The following is a 23,206-nucleotide window of genomic DNA, read 5'->3' on the forward strand; positions in this document are numbered from 1 at the left end:
CAGCAAGCTTCAGATACCACACAGATATTTTGGGATCATTAGAACTACCAAAGACAAACAAGGCAGCTGATAAGACGGTATTTTTTGTCAGTCTCAGAGAAGCCAAAGATTTGGAAATTAAACTTTCTGTGAGTATTTAAAAGGTTCATGCCAACCAAGGGTAGCTAGTATAAATTAATGAAGAATCACTACTGATTTTGGTCACTACTATATGCCCTCAAATAACACTTACCATATTCCATCACTTTAAATCTTTGATAATGAACTTGACCCTATTGAAAAGAATTCATATAAGAAAATACATACAATTGTGGTTAGATTAGTACGTTTAACACACCTTCATGGTCAAATCCCACCCATATTCAAGTTAAATTACAATTTCTGACATGGTGCGATTTTAAATCATGGCTCAATCATTATCAGCTCCTGTAGAGACCAGTAGTATGTATTTGCAAAACAAAAGGACACAGAAGTTCACGTGAAGCCGATTGCAAGTATATATAATTAAAAGCTTGTGCAGCTTCCAGTCTGCAGACTTCTACATATGCCTGGTTTCTGTATTAAATAAAATTGAATACCTGAGCTAGCTAGCATAAAACTACCTGGCATGAGCAGTCACAGTCATCACGATAAACTGTGACTTGACACACCACGAGTATCTTTGCTAGCTCATCTTACATTAACTTCTGCAAATAAGAAGCTCCGACAGTGTCTATCTAGTGGACTAGACTATTTCAAAAGCATGTATAATCTTATGATTCTACACTCAAAAGGCAGCTGCAATTTTATTACAGTCTACAGTCATACTTACTTCAGCAGAGATACTCTTGTGTTACATCTTGTTTTAGTTATTTGTTACTTAAAATCAAGGAAAGAAATTAAAAAAACACATAATGTGCTGTTACTTGTGCTCTCTTTTATTTTCCTATTTTTCTATTTTTTTTCACTTATTTCCTGATTGTCTTCAGGAGGGGAAAGGAGAATGAATATGGATAACCAATTGTCAGGTGGCATCCATATGTATCAGATAGGAATGACTGTTTGTGGCAAGAAAGGATAAACTGAGAACTCCTGTGGTAAAAACCCTAGGACCAGGACCTAAGCCAGAAACAATATTTATAAACTTTTGTCACCAGATCAACTTTGCAAATTAGGCATCTCAGACTGAGCCCTTTATACATCTGTATTTACACATTTCCTAGCAAAATATTCCTTACCAAAGTAAAAATCATTGCTGCCAATTTCATGATTAAGCCATAGATCACCAAAATAGCTGCCATATTTACATTCCTAGGTTTAAAAATATCCATGCAGAATCAGATATTTTTGCAACATTTGTGCAAATCATAATACTTGCAACACAAAATGCTACAGCACTGAAATTAATAAATCAGTCCACAATAAGATAACTGTCAGGTAGTCTTAGGCACATGTATCTTAGGGAAGTGACCTGTAGTGATTTTATCTCACATCTCATTCTCTGTAGCTTTTATTTCCAATATTAAGTATATATGCAAGCCTTGCCATAAAGCAAACCCTGAACAAAATGTTACCCCAGACAGTACGGTAAAAAAGCATCTCCCTTGAAAATAAAATTTTCTTGCACATTCTCTTAGAAGTAAAAAAAAACAAAAAAAAAACCCAACAAAAAAAAATTAAAAACTAAGAGAACTGTAAGTAATAGAAAACAGAGATTACATTGACACTAGTACTCCTGGCTGCATCTTCTCTAAAATTACAAGCTTTGTGACAGAAATCAAGCCGTGCTTCATAGTTCAGGGAAAAGCAAAGACCCTACTTGGTCATCTTGATGATCTGAATACCAGATTCACATTTGAATACCACATTTTCCACTGACACATTTTTTAGCCAAGCTGGTCTGAACTAGGACAAGTAACATCACTTCAACCACTCTATCATTTTAGTTCATCAGGGCAAGGCTGTCTCTCTGGCAAATACTGTTCAAACATATTGAAGTGGAAGTTGTTAAACCAGTTTCCAGGAACAGTGGCTTTTAAGACAAGCAGTTAGTTACATATGCACAACTCAAGAGAGATTTTTAGGTTTTTTCTTTAAGATGGGAAAACAACACCATGCCTATTCCATTTTTTCCAGAGCTGCTTTATTCTAGCAAAGGTTTTGTCTTCCAAGCCTTCTCCTGCTTAAGTGGAATCACCCGTCCAGACAAACATTTTGCTCTAAATCAGCATTTCTTAAACTGCAAAATAGGTATTGCATTCTGTGCCCTTCACCCAGAGTATGAAAACAGTGCCAAAAAGAGGTTCATGTAAGTGTTCTGGGATGATGAGGGTGAGCCTTTCAGCAGGTGAGCCTTAGATGCTGTGGATCCTGACATCATAGGAATCTCTAACAGCTACAGCTCAGATTTTGCTCTGCTGTGATAAACCGTCCTGCTTTAATTCATAAAGTCTGATCCAACAAAAGTGAGGTCACAGGAGCTATTCCCCACAGATTTTTTTTCTTCACTGACAACCAAAAGTCCCTGAAATTAATCTGGTCTGTGTCCCTTTTCTTATTGGTTTCTGACACTGACATGCATCACCGTTAGTGCATGGGGAAAGACTCTGGGTGTGGTCCAGGAAAAGCGCAGTGCTGGCACCAGCAGCATTAGTGGGCCTACCTTATTGTCTCACAGGTCCTGTCAGGAGCACTCTTCTGCCTTGGCTTTGTAGCTAAATAAAACAGATTTTTGTCTAGACAGAACTAACAGAAGCACCTCATGATCACTTCCATACTTTGTTTGCACATGCAGGAAACAAACTCCAAAATGAAATTCTGTTCAAATTCCACAGCACAGTCTCTAGAAATTAGTCAGAGTCCCACCAGTGTCACCACTATTTACACTAGCATATCCTGATGGAATATCTGTGCACATCTGCAAACTACCAAATACTCAGCCAATGCCAAAGGTTTTATGAACAGCCTGATTTTGAAGAAATGTGACACTTTTTTTAAGCTATTATGTATAACATCAAACTTAATGCATCAGATGGGAAATCTGTAACTGACCTAGCAGCAAAACATGGCAGAATTCACTGTGGATACACCACAACATATATTAAATCTCAAAAGTTAAAAAATTCAACATGTAAGGTATATAATCATTCCCAGTTGATTCTGAAAGTTACTTTATAGCTGAAACTTTAAAAAAAAATAATACTCTTAAAAATATTTTGGAAAGCCCTTGTTGCACCTGAAACATTACTACTTCTCAATATTTGATCATAAATTTATACATAACAACTTCCATAAAATAGATTACAAAATGCCGTTTAACTAGAAACAACTTCTGGTTGGAGGTGCATGCTACTGAAATTCAGCAACTAGAAGTCTTTCAGCAACAGGAAATATAAGATATCCAACTAAAATACAAGGTAGAGACTTAGAAACCAGACTGTAATTACTCTGTCTTGAGTTTTCCTGGAACAGCTGTACTAACACCTGAGCTTTTATTAAAAAATACTACAGGATGTTTAGCAGCAGCAAGCAGCCAAAACCTGATTTAAATGAGGACTCAGAGGCAGCACTTCCAAAAATCAAAACTCAGTACACTTGGAAACTGATCTGCAATCACAAGACGGGAAATGTTATTTAATCACTTAACAACTCTTTAAAGACAAGAGGGAAATCTGAGAAAGAAAGGCTGGCTATTTAACTAGAAAGTTCAGGTCAAGGCATCAGGATAGCTAAGTCATGCAGAGATCAGTCGGGGTTTGCCATATGAAGATGTTCCTAAAGCCTGAACATATCCATAAGCTGCGCTGGATGCCATGCAGAGCCAGAGTTTGCAGTGCTAGTTAAGGATAGGTAGACATATCTATTAAAAATCCCAGTCATATACCAAGTCTTCCTTAGCAGTGAATCTAAGTTCTCAGTGACCTCTGTTATCAGGGAGATATTGGTGAATCTATGCAACTTTATGCATGACCCAATAAAACCTATACCTCCCTTGAACAGCAGAACTGCTGCAGAACAGAGAGAAATATCCAGATAATAGCTAGAAATATCTACTAGGAGTGATCTAGTCACTCACTAGCTTTCACTGAACACCAACTAAATCTGCACTATATAACCCACCCAGAGACACCCATACACTTTAATGTTCAAACTGAAACCCATTGCATATGACCTTGTATTTCACAGCATAAGCTCCCTTGCAACCAAGAGAATAAAGTAGAATTTCTCACTAGAAAAGTTCTGTTCCTTTATTCTGCAAAATATCTTGCAGGTTTCATTAATCCAGTGGTTGACCCACTATCAGAAAAATAAGTCTGTGAGACAAACACCAGGCAAACCTAGTGTAATAGTGTGAATATTGCAATAGCCATTTAATGTATGTTGCATGCAATGCCCTTATCCAGTGTAGGATACTGTGTAGGCACATGCTGTAATAATGCATATGGCTTTGTCATTACATACAACATGGAATTTGAAAATTAAGCAGAGCACATGTAAACAAAAAAGGGCCTGGAAGTAAACATAAGTATTTCTGTGTGGGACTTGGGATTGCCGTTCCATTCCCAAAGGATAAGCACTGTAAGAATAGCCAGGATTTTCTGGACCCCAAAGCCTAATTTACTCTTCTTTTTCTCCTCTATTTTAATTCTCAATTCAAAGAGTTTAAATGTTGAAAGGAACCATTTAGCCTGATCTACTTTTATCTCAAGTTTGGTTCCTTTGTATTCAGCTACTTCAGCAATCTGCGTTTTCAGAATGCATCTTCCAAAAAGGCAACCATGAAGTAATAGAAAACACCACCAGGGTAGCCAGGTCTTGAGCTGACGCCTAAGGGCTTTCTATTTATCAGTTTTCAATGGAGTGTACTGTGAATTTGTCCCACCTGAATTTTCAGTATTCATAATTACTTCCAGTGCTGTGTTCTGCAGTTCAGTTATAATGTTTTAGTCATTTTGAAATCACTCTTTACCGCCTTTACCTGATGTCCTTTAGCTATGCGTTGAAACAGACAGGAACAAAATGTTCCCTATTTACTTTCTCCTTGTTACTCATGACTTGAGAGACATTCTTACTCTGACATAGATTTTCCAGGATTATTAACCTTCTGCAGCAGTACTGTATGGCTAGAACTTAGAATACCATCAACTACAGTCTATTAAGGTTTCACTTCACTTGTGTCACAGCTGTTCCATTAGCCCAGATGAATTTACAAGGCATTTTTCTTTCAACTTTACAATTTTCTTTTCTTTTTGGTTTTGTTTCAGGAGGGAGTGGCACTCAGTCAGATCCTGAAAACAGCTGCTGCAGTTCCTTCATCACTTATCTCCTGATTTCAGCATTACTTAAGCCTTTGCAGAAAGGCCAAGCAACATTTCACAAACACTCAAACACTTTTTTGCTTGGGAAGCGAGGTGTTGAAGGAGCCCACCACTGTCAGCAGCCCTTGTTCCCATGTCTAAGCCACACTTCCCCACCTGCTGAAAAGCACCTACAATAGCTGTGAGTGGGGATGGCTTTCAGCTGGACCAGTGAACTGGTCTGATCTAGGCAAAGAAAAACACATAGAACCTTTTCAATTTGGGTCACCTCCCCACTGCACTTCAGATCTCAGCCTGACTACAGCTGGCTCAGCGTGACTGAGAAGCTACTGAAACAGCAGTCAGGGGATGGGAAGGAGTGGCAGAGCACATGGAGGAGCACAGGAAGAATTTAATACATTTTTCCCATCACAGACAACAGTAACAACTCCACACCCACATGACAATGTGTTTGAAAAATCCAGTCCTGACACTCACTTGAGCACCACCCTCACATACCTCAGCCCATAGAAATCTATCAAGCATATAACTGATACTGGTAAATATTACTCCCAAGTCATACATGATCACATGAGTTTTTCTACTTTCTACCCATCATCTCCCTCATTATGTAACATTAAGCAAGTTCCTGTTTGTACTTGCTAAATCTCTCTGAACAGCCACTGCAAGCCAAGTCAGAAATGCAGTTCCCAAATTATAGGCATTTAAAAGCAGACTGAATAAACCTGACACACAGAGTTTTGAACAGCTAAACCTCCAGCTATTTTAGAAAGATATTCCATGGTGTGTGAGGAGTGTACAGCTTAAGGAATTGTCCTGGGAGAACTACTACCAATAGCAACATGCAACACAAACCTTTCCAGTTTTGTTTTGCAATAGCTCTGTATTACTTGTCATCCTTTCTCTTTTACAAAGTTATTTTTTCCTCAGTAACTCATTAGTCATTGAGAATTGCTGAAGCTAGGCAAAAGCTAGGCAAATATCTGTAAATAGTCTTGGTTCTTCAACCCTTGAGACACCGACTGGCTGCACAGCATGGCACAACGAATTTCTGTGTATTTGCTTGCAAAATAAACATAAGGGCATTTCACTTAAAAAGAAAAAACTATACTCCATAAGATCTTTCTTTTATATTAATATTAGAACTCCTTACTTTTTTAATAACATTTGTATTCTGGAATCAAAACACAGACCTTAGGATAAAGCAAAACTACTATTGAAAATATTGCGAGGATTGCATAATATCTTTGCATAGTATCTTGCATAATATATGACATGAGGGAAGGATTGCTCATCTCATGATCCATGTTTATAACTGGTATCAGCAAAGTAAACACAATTTTATAAACATCTAGCAGAAGAAATAAATCTCTCTGCAATTTGGCAGTGTTAATACTCACATTCACTTCCACTTCTATGGACCAGTCTCCTAGTGGAGGGTTCATTGACAACTGAAACTTTTTGGAAACTACACCCAAATCACCCTCCTCCATCAACCACTGCTGAATCAATTTCTTCCGAGGATCCTAGGAGGAAAGTCAAGCTGCATGTTAAACATGAGTGGCCTTGCTAGCAAGATTTAAGTAGCAATACATATCATCTGTATTTGTCACTAATTTGGAATATATGACACATTCCACCATGTAACTATGTTCCTGTGAATACTTACTCGGATAAATATATTCAGAGACACTTTGTAAGGTTTAAGGTCAGGATAGACAGTGACAATCCGGAACAGCACATCTTGTCCTGGTTTATACATAGATTTATCAGTCTGGATGAATACAGAGGTGCTCTTTGACATGTACATCAAGTTGGTACGGTTGGAGAAGATGAGCCGGCCATTAGCATGGCCTTCCACCAGTAATTCATAATTCCCAGAAGCACTGTTCAGAGGCAGCTTAAAAAGAAATAGTGACTCTCTGTTAGGTATCCAAAATATTCTTGAAGATACTATTATTTAAAAAACATTTGACATAAAGAATTAATACATACCTGAACTTGTCAACTTATGTAAATTCTCAAAAAGAGAAAGGGGATTTTTATTCATTACTTTAAAGTGTTATTTCAACAATTACCTGAAAACGTATTATCAGAAGCATCTTTTCAACCCATTCCATCTAATTTTAAGTAGTAGTCAGGTTTTCAACAATATAAGTCTCTATGCGTTCATATGCATTTTATAGTCTCACACATACATACATTCTGCTCTCTCTTTTCAGTTATTTAGAAATTTCTTGGGTTTCCTTTAACGGGCTAATATTTTTCTTCATCACTTTTTGCTAATAAATTTTTAAAAAATAAAAGATCTGAAGAAGGTACATGTAAGCAAAATGAGCAGGAGTAAGAGAACTTTGCACTTGTTTTTTTACAGTCTTTAGCTTTATGTCCTATGGGGTAGAAAAATCAAATACAGAATTAATATCTCATAAGGTGAGGTACTGCTTTTCAATAGAAACTTCACTGATTTTGTCTTATTTCAGTTCAATGATTCATAATTACAGCTCATACTGTGACTGATTTAGAAAGTAAATTAGTTATTCTTCCCAAAATATTAAGAAATAAAGGAACAGAAATTTTATATGGTTAACATATTTTGGATAGACATTGAAGGCTCCTTCAGTGCTGGCAGGAAAGACAGGTATCACTGGCAAGGAAATTTAGACCACATAAGATCAGAGTAATCATGCACAGATTTCCTCTCTCTCTGTCTCTCTGTGTCTTTCCAGTGCAACGAGGAAATTTAGAACTCAAAATTCAGATGCATCACTTCATTTCCTAAAGTTAGCTGGGAGGAGTCCCAGTCACAGGGGCTGAAAGGCTTAAAGCCGAGATGCTGCAGCACAGTGGAATTTTACTTGATCAGAGCCTTTACAGACAACCAGTGACCCCAGGGACACCCCAGCCCAGATGCTGGCTACTGTACTGCCAGAATGTCTCTTTGAAGAAGAAAAAGGGTTCTAACACACCACACAGCTCATTCCAACAAACAGCCCTGCTGAAAAGCTTAAGAGTCACATGCTCCTGTTTGGAGTTAGAACTGTAAATCTAGAGTAAAACCTCTGAAGTTAAGACAACGAAAGCAGACAGGCTTGCATTTTTTAGCATAACATATGGAACTGAAGCACTCCTCTTGCACTGCAATGAAAATTACAGCTGTTAACTCACCAGAAACAGCATTTCAAAAGTATCCTACCAAGTCCTATAAAGAAAGGCTGTACTGCTGTCAAAGCTCATTTTAATAGCACACAGTGAGGTAATAGGGATTCAAAAACACGGGAAAATGTCACTGGGTGACAAATGAAGTAGATGCAAATGTCTGTAGAGAATACATTTTCTTCTCTGTGTGTTTACCTATAAACAGGAATCAACTATAATTCCATCCCTCTCTGTTGACTTTCAGTTTTTAAAAACAAGCCAGGAAAGAAAAAATCAGGATGGGGGGAAACTAAAAAGGCTCTTTTTCACTCATGAGCTGCTGTATGATGGCACAGGAAGAAGACATCCCCCCTTTAAAATCTGGATTTATATAACTAAATTTTAGATGCAAAGTTCCACATTTAAATGGATTTTGCATTTTTTTCAGCTACAGGATTTTGTATACACATTGCCAGGAATATATGATTCATATATTTCAACAACCTCCAAATTCCATGCCAAATATTCTGCAATATCTTAAATAGGAGGATATTCTGCAATATCTTAAATTGCTACTGCATCCGTCAAATATTTTCTCAAAATTAATTCATTTATGAATGTTATTATTTATTAAAGAAGCTGTAATCCCTAAAAAGCAGGTAGGATTCGCTACAAGAAGTCCAGGACACTTTATAATCATTCAAAATTAAAATGGGGGAAACAACCTTGTTTTGTTTCATCATTGCAGTGAATTGTACTCTTACAGCACTATTTTAACATGCTTGCAAGTATTGTCTTTGATTTCTTTTTTTAAAAATCTGTAAATGCCATTGAGAGACCTCATTTATTTTCCTGTATCTCTTTCCTATCACAAATAATGATAGATAGCATGGGTTGTTCCCTAGATTTTTATACCTTTTATATTTCAAAAGATTTTTCCTTCCCGAAAAATGGTGACAAAACTGCCTATTGCACCTTTCTTGGTGTAAAAGGTCATAGACAATGACATTTGCATCGCCATGGCAGTGCATTAAGACAGCTGAGGTGCAATGTAACCCACCTCCTGTTTCACACATCTATGCTACCAGAAGCTGTACTAATACAACACTTCCACAAGGTCATTGCTACAAAAATAGTAACTATATCAGCCCCATCAACTCATTCTCTAAAGGGTTGTTTCCCAATGCAAATATGAGCAAGGCAGCTTTTAACACTAAGCAGTAGGAACTTGCTGTGAAAATATTTTATCTGAGTCAAAACATCCCAAATGAATGGTATTACTATCCACATTTTGGCACTCATAACACAAGAGAGAAAAAGGCCATCTCACGCACTTCTGACTACACCAACCACCATCATGAGTACCTCAGACAAAGCAGCTACTGTTTCCTCTGGAAAAGATGAGGGTGAATCCAGAAACTCATTACTCACCTTCTGCTACCAGCAAATTACACTTTGGACAAAACTTAAGTCTGCTGTGTCTACACAAATGAATAAATAATCTTGCTGTTAAAAAATAAGTCCATTTTCATCACTTCAGATAGCATTAAGGGAGGGAGGAAAGTACCCTGCCTAGTTTCAGGTGCTTGAACATTTTAAGACCTAGCCAGATTATATTAAGGAATTGGTTAATTTAATTTTTTTAAATGAACAGTGTTTTCTATGTTTGCTAATGTACAGTTTATAGAGATGAATTTCAACCTAGTAATATTCATAATGTTGAGCTGCTCACTGCCGTTGATTATCCATCTATCAAATATTTTCAGATTATTTAATCAGATACATAATTTATTTGAGATCAAAATTTAAACCCACTGGACTACGGCATACTCAGAATTATGGATGACTTTGGTAAAACCTTTTCCTAATATAAATGCATAACTCTTTAGACTGGGTTTTCAAGATGAACAACCAGGATTATAAATTCAGGATTCATACACAACACACAATTCAAGATACACATTTGGGTTTTTTACGCACTTTCACTGAAAGTGCATTTCCAAACCCCCACAAAGAATGTATAAAAGTGTATTTTTATTTCAATAGTTCTCAGTTACTTCTTTGCACAACTATTTCAGCTGCAATTAGCCTTCATAGTGTGTCTAAAATACAGATGTAGGTTTTCAGCCAGTAAAAAAGCCACAAATCAAATTTATGTGTTCAAATTTTATGATAGTTTGTGTTGATGCTGGAAATCAGCTCCCAAACCTGTAATTACTTCTAACAAGCTGCAGAGCATTTAATCTGAAAACACCTTGGTTTATTGGTCAGTAAATACACTCATCTGAGACTGTGAAAATAGCTGGGATCAAATGCAAAATTTATTATCTACACCAATTGATAGTAAATTACAGGGAGGCAACATTTTCTTAGTAAGGAGGAAAGGAAAAATAAAATACTTACTACTGGAAGAACAAGAGTCCCAAAGGAATCTGAACAAAAAAGAAGAGATATCAGAAACCTGTGATATTAATTACCATAAACTTAACAAAACATCAACATTATCTTAGAAGAGCAGTGCTCCTCCCCGCTTTGCTGCCCATAATACCCATTGGACAAACAAATCCTCTTGCTGCAGCTCTGGAGCTCAGGGCACACAGACCATCCAGCCAACACACATGCAACAGCTGTGACAGGCTGGCCAGCATGCACACACTTACCATTCCACCAACTGCTGCCAAATGCTGTCTGGACATGAAACTAAAAAATACATAATCTGGAGCAACTGCTGCATTTGTCAGCATTGACATACTGTGCTCATACTTCATCCAGCATCTCATTCCCCGCGGTTAATCCTCCAAAGTCCCTGCAAGACCACTATCAGACGCCTTCAGATTAAGGGATAAGAAGCTCATCTCCACAGACATGTGAAGGAGCACAAAGGAAGGACAGCAGATGTAGAGCCCAAATTAACAGCCAGCTCCATCCCAAGTGAGCACTCAGCCCATCACACACCCATCACCACAAGCCCAGAGGCACATCAGCAGAGGGAAGCCCCACCAGAATGGTGTACGAGACACCATTCCCTGACCATCAAGCTACTGGATTGAGCAACTCCCTAAGAACCACTACCATTCCAAATCTGCTAAAAGAACCAGTCAGAGCAGAACAGCCCCAAAAAATCTAAAAGGCAGTGCTCCACTTATATAATGGTCTGGTCCCAGCCGGGAACTAGCTGAACAAGAAGTGTATGGTTTGGCACTGTTGTCGTTAAAAATAACTCCCATCTTGGGTACCAATGCTCTAACACCAAGGCATCCCAAGGCTTCTACAAAGAAGTTGCTTCTGCAACTCCTTCACATGTAAAAGAAACCCAGTATATTATCTGCTAATCTCCTCTGCAGTTTAGTGACTACTTCCTATAGCCATTTTTATCAAGATTGGCAACTTTTCTAGAAGGAATTAAAAATAAGGAAAAGACTTCAAATTGCAGAAAGGCAAAACGTAAAAAAACTGCTTCAATCCTGGCCATTCCCTCCAACAGTAACCTCCTACTTGGTGGCTTCACTGCTATGAAGCAAAGGCAGCAGCAGTATGACATTATGTCTGTACCAAGCTTTTACCTCTACTGCTTGTTCAGTGGACACTGGCTCTCAGCCTCCTCTTCACCAGACACTTCCACTCTCCCCTTCTTCCCCTACATGGTTGATGGAAGATGTGTGATACCTTTTACAGTGCTGCAAAAGTATGAACTCCTGCCTACAGCAATATTACTTCTCTGTTTGGTGAGGGCTGGTGTCCGTGTTGTCTGCTTGAACATTTTTCTTTACATTCACGGAGACTGAAACACTTTTACAATCCATTCAACCCTCTATGCCACCCAAGTTATTATTTTCCATCGATTCTGCAGCCCAGATAAAGGCTAAAATTTTTGAAACCATGCACAGGATTTATCACCCTTAAGAAAAGGAGCACTCAGAATTAACCTCACTGAATTATGTCACCATGGGAAAAAGTAACCAATATATCAATATATTTCAGTTAATATAACTTACTTACAGGTTTAACTATTTTAAATAATGTGTCCTCAAATATTTTTAGAATACCAATAAATGTCCTGTTAAGTTCCTGGATATCATTATACCATGAAGCCATTAGTGCCACAGCTCTTATCTTAATTACATAATGTACTATAGAATAGAACAAAACTGAATAGAACAGAAATTCCAGTTGGAAGGGACCTAAAGTGATCTTATAGTCCAAGTGCCTGACCACTTCAGGGCTCACCAAAAGTTAAAGCATGTTATTAAGGGCTTGTCCAAAATCCTCTTAAATACTGACAGGTTTCAGACATCAACCACATCTCTAGGAAGCCTGTTCAGTGGTGGACTACCCTCTCAGTAAAGAAATGCTTCCTCATGTCTAGTCTGAACCTCTGAACTCATATTTTCTTCTGCTGATTCCATTCAGTTAGACCTTTCCATAGCTCATAAAAAGCAATGGGTTTATAACTATCTTTTATTCAAATGTTTCAGTAAGCAAAACAAAAAAAAAAAAAAAAAAATTCATTTATTTATTAATGACCTTCTTGATCCTGGACCTTAAGGCATTCCAAGATGAAGCAATCACTTGACCTTTGAACTTCAATAAATGTCAGTTTTAAAAGCCAATGAATTCTTTCCATTAACAGTGGCAAACAGAAGGAGTCTCAATGAACCAAATACAGGTTGTCCTCACTGCTGTCAAAGCACCAAAGGAAAATTGCTATCCAATATGTACCATCTATTCAAATTATAAACTGGGTTAAAGCAAATTACTCACATCCCACAAATGAAGTTTGTGGGTAGCACACTCCAGTACTTCATTCTGGTATTCAAAAGCTTAACAGGCATGGGCCATACTGAGCCTAGGGAACACAGTTCTTTCCACAATGTGTTTATGTTGCTGTTAAAGCTACTTTTTTTTCATACCATCCCTCTCTCCTCTTCACTTGAGAAGCAACCCGTGCAGTCATTAACTCTGAGCAACCCCACTGGCATTTGAGGTTTTCCAGACAGGAGTGTCTGGCAAAATACTTTTCTCCGTAGCCAGTGGAGAGGGCAAACTGCCCCAGTTCACAGCAGCAGGGAGTCCCCACACTTGGCCATGACTGCTAGGTACACAGGGCTACAGGACAACTATCAGCTACAGGAGAGGAATTACAAACTCCTGCAGAGTACCTGATCCATAGGCAATGTAAACGCCTCTAGACTCACTGATATGTTTATTCCCAATATCTACCCAAACAATCCTATGCCAAATCACACTAGGATACAGTGTTAGCTAAAGGAAATTTATTCAGGGGAGAGTGAGTTAATGTAAGTAGGAAGAATTTTTCTTAGGGGATTATATTTCACTGTAAAGGGAGCAAGATGCATGGTAACTAGCAACAGAGATGGTTACAAATTACCTCCTGAAATTTCTCTCAGTTATACACTAAAAGCCCAGCCCTAATCTCATTTCTTTCCTTCTGTGAAAGAAGGCTGAGGTCTGTACAAGCACAACCCATAATACTGTGTCACCAAAGGGAAAAAAAATAGCCTTTGTCACTGCTGATAACTGGTTACTAGCAAGGAAGAGAAACCATTTACCATATGTCTGAATGGATAGGCACATGGTTAAGTCCTGCTACGCTAGCTTTAATCTAACCCACACAGCTAGTTATAGCAATGGCTACAGCAGTGACTTCAGTATTCAGGGAGGCACCCAAGCACAAATCTGATATTTGTAACATAGCCCACACCATGGCATTTCTATTTCCATCTTTACCCCTGCCAGTACAAACACACTGGTACCCACACACTGCAAGGGCAGAGTGACAAAAGGAACTTCTGCACATCATCCTATGCAGCATCTACCAGCTTGCAAAGCAACCTTAACAGGGCAGGTACTTCAAAGCTTCCTCACCAGGGCAGTGCCTACTTGCCTCCACCTGTTTTGAGAACAACTGGCATGCAAAAAAGCAGAAATCTTATGGCAGGGTTTCTTTCCTGTTCCCAAGCCTGGGAGATCTAACATAAAGTCTGAGCTAGATACAAATGTGATGCGGATGGGGAAAGAGTTGGGGAGGAGGCAGATTTATATCACAGTTGCATTTGTGCAACTCAGAAAGGATTTACCTTCTGAGGCAGTGGTAGGGAGCCACAGCCTCCCTGGCTGCTGCGATAAAGCCCAGAGCGCTGTTTAATTCCCAGCCAGGGAAAATCGTAAAAGAGGCTCCAGGGCATGAGGTAATCTTCCAATTTATGTCACTACATAATTATTTTGCTAGGTATTGAGCAGCCTGAGCAGATCTGAAATTATTTAGCATTGCAGTGGAATGCATTCCACTGTCATGCAAGATTTTGCCATATTCTCAGAGACTGTCAAGCTGCAGTCAATTCCCTGGAGCTCTGCTCAACTATGCCTAGGGATGACTTTGGACGTGTTCAAGCAAAAGCTGTAGGCAAAATGTTTCCTTTATGCCAATGCTGAATTGTGGAAATTCACCAGTTTTTTTGTTCACTTGATGAATTAAAGTTATATTTAATCATACAGCAATTTCAGGTTTGTAAGGAATTAACCATGGTCCAACAGCTATCACATAGCACTGCCCTGCTGCAAGCCATGCTATCGTGCAGCTGACTTATACCCACATGAAGTGTGTAACACTTCCACATCACATCAGTCAAGTCTGGAGCCTATTATTGTCAGAAATAGCAATAGTTTTCTATCTTCTTCAACAGATCCCTGCAAAGAATCCCTTCAGTTATGAAATACAGCTGCCAATGACTACAGGTAACTAACTCCAAGCAGAAGTAGCTTTAGAAAGGAGCCCAGAACAGCTAAGCTACCTACACCAAGCACCACAAACCACAAAATACTTCTCCTGACTCATTCCATCTGCTCTCCACAGCAGCAGAGTCACTAGCACAACTGCAATGGGACATAGCAGAGAACCACCAGGCAAGAGCACGGGGCCCCTGCTACCACAAGAGATTAGTTAGGGAAAACTTCCAGCTGGGAACCATGACTTGGTTGTAGAGGGGGACAGGAAAAATTCAGTAGACTGTTCCAGACTAATCTTGAAGAAAGTTAAAAAACAACCATAAATACCAACAGAACTCACATGAGCCTTCAAGAAAAAATCTCCTTCCTCATCATTTGCAAAACCATTTCTTTCACGGAATTCTTGAGGCTGGTACTGTATTCATTCAATAAATACTGCATTGAGAAAACTCATGGGAACAAATGCCACACTGTCCTACCTCCCTTTCCTCAGAATCCTTGGCATTTAGGATTGTCCAGTAGAAGAGGAATCAAAGACAGTGTGGGAGTGACATGTCACTGGTATAGATGGCAGGAGGAAGTCGTCATCTTTTTAAAGTATTTTTCCACCCCGCCCTTTGATGTCAGTCTAATCGTATTATGGTCAATACAGCAAACAGAAAAAATTCTACGTAAACACAACATGCATGGGTTTTTCTAGACTTACGAAGAACTGCACAAAGAATGGCATCTTAAACTCTCCACATTGCATGGGCTTGACCCAAACCCAGAAACTTATGCTACCCCTTCTTGAGATGACACCACTAAGACTAGTCATTAATGTTTCAGCTTCCACCCCTAAGAAAGGGCAGAGGTTCTAGAAAAATGACTGTGTGGCTTGCACAGTGAACTAGAGCTTGTGCCGATATATATCAGTAAAGTAGCACTTCAGTCTGTAATTTACATAAAGTCAGGACTTTTATATAGCTACTATATTCTAGCTCATGTGACAGGTATTGCTACAAACAGATTTTTTCACTTAAACTTTTCTACCTATGTCCTCAATCCTTCTCCGTAATGGGTGAGAACAGCAAAAATATAACTGGAATCACCCCAGATTGATTTATTGAAATAATGCCACATCTTTGCTCTGGCTGCTGTGTTCACATATATATGCTTAGGGAATGTTTACAGAAAAACATTTTCTTTGCAGTGGCAAATGGAGTTGTTTTTCTACTGCTGAATCTATTTCAGAAACTCATATCATATAAATAAAAAATAGTGTTCTTCAATGTCCTTCCAGATTTTTATTCCTGTACAAAATATATACTATTTTTGTGTAAAAAAGAAAAAAAAGAAAAAACAACCATAAATATCAAGGCCTAAGCTGCCCAGAGAGTGAAAAACACTTATTCTTCAAAGAAGACCTCCAGAACTGTGGAGTTCATAGTTTGCTTTAAATATGTTATACTCCTCATCTATCATGCTGAAGCTATCACCCAAATTAGCAATGGTTAGTCACACAAACAGCCCAAAACACAGACCGTGAGCCACTGCTGTTATGGCTCAATTTGGCCCGGATGACAGAAGGAGGGGCAATACTCAAACACACGCAGCAGGGATTGCCAGGGGACATCAGCGTTCGGGCTGACATCCAAAGCCAAATAAGGCCAACAGGCCTGTAGCAAAGGGGTACTACATGCTCCAGAAAGCCTCCTAAACCTGGTCTGCTGACACTACGTACTCTTCCCTCCACAGTCTCTTCTTACCCTCCTCCGTATTTCCTCCCCTCCCCCCCCACCCCTTATCTTTTTCAGTCATTTTTCGATTAAAGCTACGTTGTACCAAACTCTACAGTCGCTAGCAAGTTCTAGCTTCAGTATGCAATGGGAAGTGTAGGGATATTTTCCTGACAACTAGGAAAAAACCCTCTTCCACCTAAATATAAAAGTTCTTCCCTAATCTCCATGATTCAAAGAGTGTGAGAAACCCAACCACAGAATACACATTCAGAAACACTCATGACCAGTACAGAACAGAGGCAGATTTACCAGAAGGAATGAAGAGGCACTGTCCTTCCTCTTCTCTGCCCCCTGACCAGAGCATTCCCTGTGTCTTTCTACCTTACACAGCAAAGGATTAGTGGTACCCCCCTCCTTCTTACTAGTTCAGCCATTCTTCTTCTGTCAGCATTGTAACACAGACCCTTGAGGAAAGCCCCCATCTTCCATCCTCTCAGACCAACAGATAGTGCTGATGGATGGGCACCTCTTCCCTTGCCCTGCCACATCCATGATCCTTTCCCCAAGCAAGTAGCACGTTTCCTGCTGACTGCACCTTTTTACACTTAAAGCATAATTCAGACATTTAAATCTTCACTCAATCTTCTAAAGTCAACCAACCAACTCCATGGATTATACTATTATTACCACTTTCAGCTGCGTAGTCAGAGACCAGCCAGTAGCAAGAACACAATATTTAGAGAACACTCTCTGGTTTATCTAAGGCACTGCATGCTGCGTAGAAAAACAGAACAGCTTCATATTTCCAAAGCTAAACAGTCTTTTTAATCAGAGACCTTCTGAGAGCTACCCAGGCACTACCATTGCTTAAACTCAAGTACAGCCTCTTATCAACTCTTTCCTGAGACAAGCCTAAGAGCCATCTTTTTGTCATGTGTATGACATTACCACTGTCTACCATACCAAAACAAATATATTGCCATGAATTATAAATTTACAGCTGTCAGGAAGGCAATATTTGAATACCACAGAGGCAACCTTCTTGACATCAGATCCAGTCTGTGAAACTATATAGACAATTCAGAATAACCTCAGACCTAAGCCTTTTACACAACTAAATGTGAAATACATTTCATCCCCTTGGTGACTATACACAAACACATTAACTCACAGGCATCTGCACATCCTGCTTTCAAGGCACTACTGGCCACCATTACTATCTATTCTGATGTCCATGAAATAAAGGCAGACAAAGCCACTATTAAGGCAATTTACAGCAGCTTCAGTTTTTATTCCAACTTAAAACAACACAGGAAAATCACATTAGTACAAAATATGGCTAAGTCTGTACATGCCAGACATTTGGCAGTATTTGGTACCCTCCTCACATCAGTTGCTGTAACTGGAGCAAAATTTCAAAGTCAAGTCACCTCTCAGACTCATTCACTGCAAAAAACGCATTCAATGCTAAATAGTAAAATTTCTGCTTAGAGGGAGTAAAAGAAGAAGGTTTGTTTTCATATTGGTTTTCTTCCATTTTCTGGAACACATTCAAAGCTTGTGATGACAAAGTCACATAACTGTCCTGAGGCAACATAAATATATAAAAATATATAAAAATATATAAAAATATTACCAGTGACTTCATCAGTAAATAAAGGCAATATAAATTCCTAACCATACAAAATAACCACCTGGACCTCACAGCTACACCTCCAGGAAGCTGAAGAAGTGGTCTATGACTCTAACCTTGTTTTCTACACACATACTTGGACTGCAGTAAATCTAGGTGAACCAGCATCATCTCTTGACATCTGCTATTCAGTCTCTGCTCTCTTGACACTTGCTATTCAGTCTCTGCTGACAGGATCTCAACTCTGCCTTCACAAACAGGTAGTCATGGACAGCACAGCATGGAAACCAGAAACACTGCCAGTGATGATAGTCATAAGAGTCTCATGAAAACAGAAATCTCCTCTGCATGACTGGAAACTCATGAATTTCCCAACTGCTTGATGCCTCCACAGGTACTTCTATAACCCAATACTTCTTCTTGGATCTCCTTCTAAACTAGACACCACTAAGGACATCACCTTAGGCCCATCTACTGTTAGCTCCTGCCCTTTTCTCTTTAAAGCTACTTTTAATCTACCTAATAGTACATAACAGGTGCATCACATACATCTCATGATACCTCACCCCAGTTCCTCCCATCTCTCCTCAGATGCTTTCCAGAATGTAGAAGAGACTCCCAGGGTAAAACCAATGTCTGTTTGGCCTTATGTCTCTTTTCCAGCAACAGTCAAGTACAGACATCTGAACAGCGTAATTAACTAACAAGTACACAGTGACTCCTCCGTGGGTACTCTTCCCAGCCTGTGCAATCTGAGTGCCTTTATACTGGGCCAATCCTTCATGGACTTTTATCTTATAAATGGTGCAATCACATTTTCCATCCACAACAACTGGGACATAGAGTTCCACAATTTATTTTTATCTCATGTGAAGGCCCATCTTCTTCTACAGGTTTGAACTTGTCTTCTGAGAGATCTCCAATCTTTCCCTCTGCTCTCCCTGGCAATTCTCCAGTTGGTTCACTGGCTCCATGATGAGTGCCAAAAATCAGGCACAGCATTCCCCAGGATGCCTAATTAGTCTGTGAAGATTACTAGAATACTTTCTCACAGCTTACAGAAAATACCTCTGTGAACACCTTTGAGTACAATGTTCACCTTCTTTTTTGAGCACCACAGTATTACTTACAAGCTTTAACCTTCTGTTACCTTTAAGCCATCACCTCCCCTGTACACACACACCCTTTTCTGCAGGACTGCATCACCTTGTTCCACATCCAATAAAGCCATGTTCTTTTATTCATCAACAAAAGCAGAACTATGCACTAGTTCTAGTAAGTCACACTCCAGTTTTCCCCCTAATCATTTCTGGTATTGCCAAAATGTGTTCAAAAACTAATCCTTTCTCCCAGAGTCCTTACTACCGCTTCACTAATCTCATAAACATTTTCCCTTTTTCTTTCATGTCAGCCATACTGAACAACCCAGTTTCAGGGCAACTCATTTCTAGGTTGAGAGTGAACCACTTAGACCTACTTGATAAACATTATTTTCCATCCAGTCACAAACATATTAAATAAGAATTTCATGCTGTCCCTGCTTCCCCAACTAGCTTGTCAGAGTGCCATGCCAGACTATCAAAAGCCTTAGTAAGATCAAAATATAACAAAATCCTGCTTCTTCTCCACCTACAGCCCTTGCCAGCCCATGGTGCAATACCTTTTGTTTGCAAGTTTTCAATATTTCAGAACCTTTCTGTTCACTCATGTTTTCAAAACTTCACTAGCAGATTTAAAATTATTTCAGTCAATTCTCCAAATATTCTACAGGCAATTTTATCAGGCCTAAACACTTACTGTACCAAAGTACTTTTTAAGCTGTTCCTCCCCTTTTGTAGTCTTTTTCTTAAGCCTGTTTCATGACAGTTAGTTGATCTTCTTAGTGTAGATTGAACACTTACTGCCTCTCAGCATCATTAACCAAGCCCTTCTTATCAGAGCAGTAAGCCATTACCTTTTGCTAGCTTTCTTCTACCAGTATGGTATTTAAAAACTCTGCCTTACTATCCTTCACATTCTTTCCCCCTTAATGTTTGGCCTTACCAGTTTTGCTGTGACCCATACTACCTCTTTAAGTTCAACCTTTGTAATCTGATCTCATTTACCATTTCTGTATATGGTTTTCCATTTTTGTGTTGTTTTTCTGGCCAGTTTAGATCGTGTTTAGTTACTTCATGTCTTACCTTTCTGGTCTCTTAGAGTAATGTGTACTTATCCTCTTAGTATGAATCCCTCAGGAGTTTTCAGCTTTTGCTTCCCCTCTTGTTTCTGACAGCATGTTTCCTACCAATTCCTGTAGGTAGGAATGGTTTTTGTCATCACTTTTTTTTCCCTAATTCACAGACTTCAGCTTGTTCTTCTCTCTTCTCCCTGTCCTAAAAGCTGCAAAGCCCATCCAGTTCACAGTAGCAACAGGAAACCACACACCTGGACATGGAATATTCCCTCATCTGTATGAGTTGCTCCACTGTCTGCATTTCTATTTTATCCCACCCTTCTGAAGGTACTGTGAAACAGCCTGTAGCATTCCATCTGCCACACCTTCCTTGGCTGGATATTGGCAAAGAACATGGCAGCCAGTCATTTTATCCTGACAAAAGGTACAGAGACAACTCAAGGTTAATAACAGAGACTGGCAGTTTTAGGCCATTCATTCCCATTTAGGTGTTACTTTACAACTTACTATTCCGAGTGTTTTTCACTGTTTCTCACACTAACATGGTCAGAACCATATTATTAAGTATGTAAAACATGCCTTCTGGTAAAAGGAGATTTTCCATTGTCTATATGGAGGATCACTACATGTCTGAGCTTGACAAACATTCTCACAAACTATCATGCTTCATAAATTCTAGCTCAGTATTTACCATACTCTAGCTCAGTAAACTCTGTTAACAAGTAAGTGTACTCCTCTCTAGAAATACAGAAAAGCAGCATAAATTAATTAACATGTACAAGTAATTTACAAACTATGCATGTTACTGTAAACCAAATTCTTCAGTAAGTTCACACAGTTTTCACTCACCATGCCTGAAATACATTACGTTGTACCTTAAATAGCAAAAGCTCTAACTAATTAATCTTATTCTTTAGGATTAAAAACATTCACACTGTTCAGCAAATGATGACACCTCATTACACATAAAAACTTTTCTTAAAACCAATTTTTTTCCAACTTACATGCTGCTTACTCTTTCCAAACCATTCTAGTACCAACACACAAAACATTTTTCAGAACCTCTCACAATTAAGGTATAAGTTTTCTCATATACTAACACACACGGCAATGTCTGGGTAGCAAACCCTTAAGAAAACACCACCTGCCAGTTCATACTACGTCTTTATTATCAATGACTGGATAAATATGCCTGGCAAGAGTCATCCTTCTCTGCCATCACTAAAGATCAAGCTATTTGTGCAGGGAATTTTATTTGTCTGTCTGTTATTCCCATCATTTCTTTCTCAGCTACTGTTGACACAGAAAGCCCAACAGCTCCAATTGCACACATGCCATTGTTACCTTCTGCAGTCTTTTTCAATCAGGGTGAAGATCTTTCTGATACTGCATCTCCACAGAAAGTGTGGTACAGTGCTCAGAAACAGCTTTAGTTAGTGCTTTGTGTTTTCTTGCAGTCTGCTCTAGGCAATGGAAACCTATTTTCTCCTGGCGATGCACTCTTTTTTTTGGGGGGTTTGTGCTTGCTCACACAAAGTTTACCTGTAGCAGCAATCACCCACTTGCAAACACTCGGTTGGTTTTCAGTATATTAAATGCAATTAATTTAATTTCTGTGCCAAAATATTGGTTCTAAACAATCTCCCTTCCTATACAGTATATTTGGATTCTGGAATATTGAGCCAAGCTCCAAGTATCTTTAAATGCATATGCATGTACACTTTCTCCTTCACTCTAAATACCCATTAGCCACTTACTAATAAATACATATATTTTCTATTTGTTGTAGGAAAAGCACAATAATGGTGTGAACCAACCTCCACTGCTAAAGCACTTCTCTAATGGACAATTTCCTAAGTGTCACTAACGTATCAAAATTCCACTTCCAGTAATATTAGAACAGTAAATGTCTTATTAACCATCAGAGGGCAAACACTCTATTTCTTATACAAAGCAAGAATTATAAAAAGAAAAAAAAACACATCTCTAATTCAACAAAGTCCTCTCATGGAGCTAACTCAGAAACTTAGACCAGTATACACATCATATTGAGCCGCTGCTAGAGAACCAGGCCGAATTGTTTATTTTAGGCAACTGCAGAAGCATTTGCCAGACAGGTATGTAATATCTCTTACACTTAGGTACTTGAATGAACTTGGCCTGCCAGATTAAACATCCTTGATAAAAACTGTGTCCTCAGCCTGTCCTATGTCTCTAGCATCCAACTTCCACCTCAGTGACATCAGCACAAATGTTTGCACATTGAACCAGGGGACCTGTCTACCTAAAAAAGCATTCAAACAAAATAAAACTTTTATTTTTCAGTCAGATCAGTTTCTCAGAGCAGTTAATCCCCTGCTTTTGCTGTCACCATGCAAGGAAAACTACAGAGCAAAACTGAGCCAGCTTAGGCAACAGTGCCACTGAATGTGCACCCTAACCAAAGTAGGTATTCAGTGACAGATAAAGCAACATCTTCTGGCCACTAATATAT

At 38.9% G+C, this 23,206-nt stretch overlaps 1 protein-coding gene across 1 annotated transcript in view; it reads right to left on the reverse strand.

The window, feature by feature from the left end:
• Positions 1-23,206, reverse strand: part of CD109 (CD109 molecule) — a 75,683-nt gene that overhangs the window by 49,764 nt on the left and 2,713 nt on the right. The window contains exons 3-6 of the mRNA XM_085056490.1: positions 10,839-10,867; positions 6,967-7,197; positions 6,698-6,823; positions 233-272 (exon numbers count right to left, since the gene is read on the reverse strand). Of these exons, the coding sequence (XP_084912616.1) occupies positions 233-272; positions 6,698-6,823; positions 6,967-7,197; positions 10,839-10,867 (426 nt within the window). The remainder of the gene's footprint in view (positions 1-232; positions 273-6,697; positions 6,824-6,966; positions 7,198-10,838; positions 10,868-23,206) is intronic.

Source organism: Lichenostomus cassidix, chromosome 3 (genome assembly GCF_008360975.1).
Source record: "Lichenostomus cassidix isolate B80296 chromosome 3, HeHo_3.0, whole genome shotgun sequence".
In the NCBI taxonomy this organism is placed as follows: Eukaryota; Metazoa; Chordata; class Aves; order Passeriformes; family Meliphagidae; genus Lichenostomus; species Lichenostomus cassidix.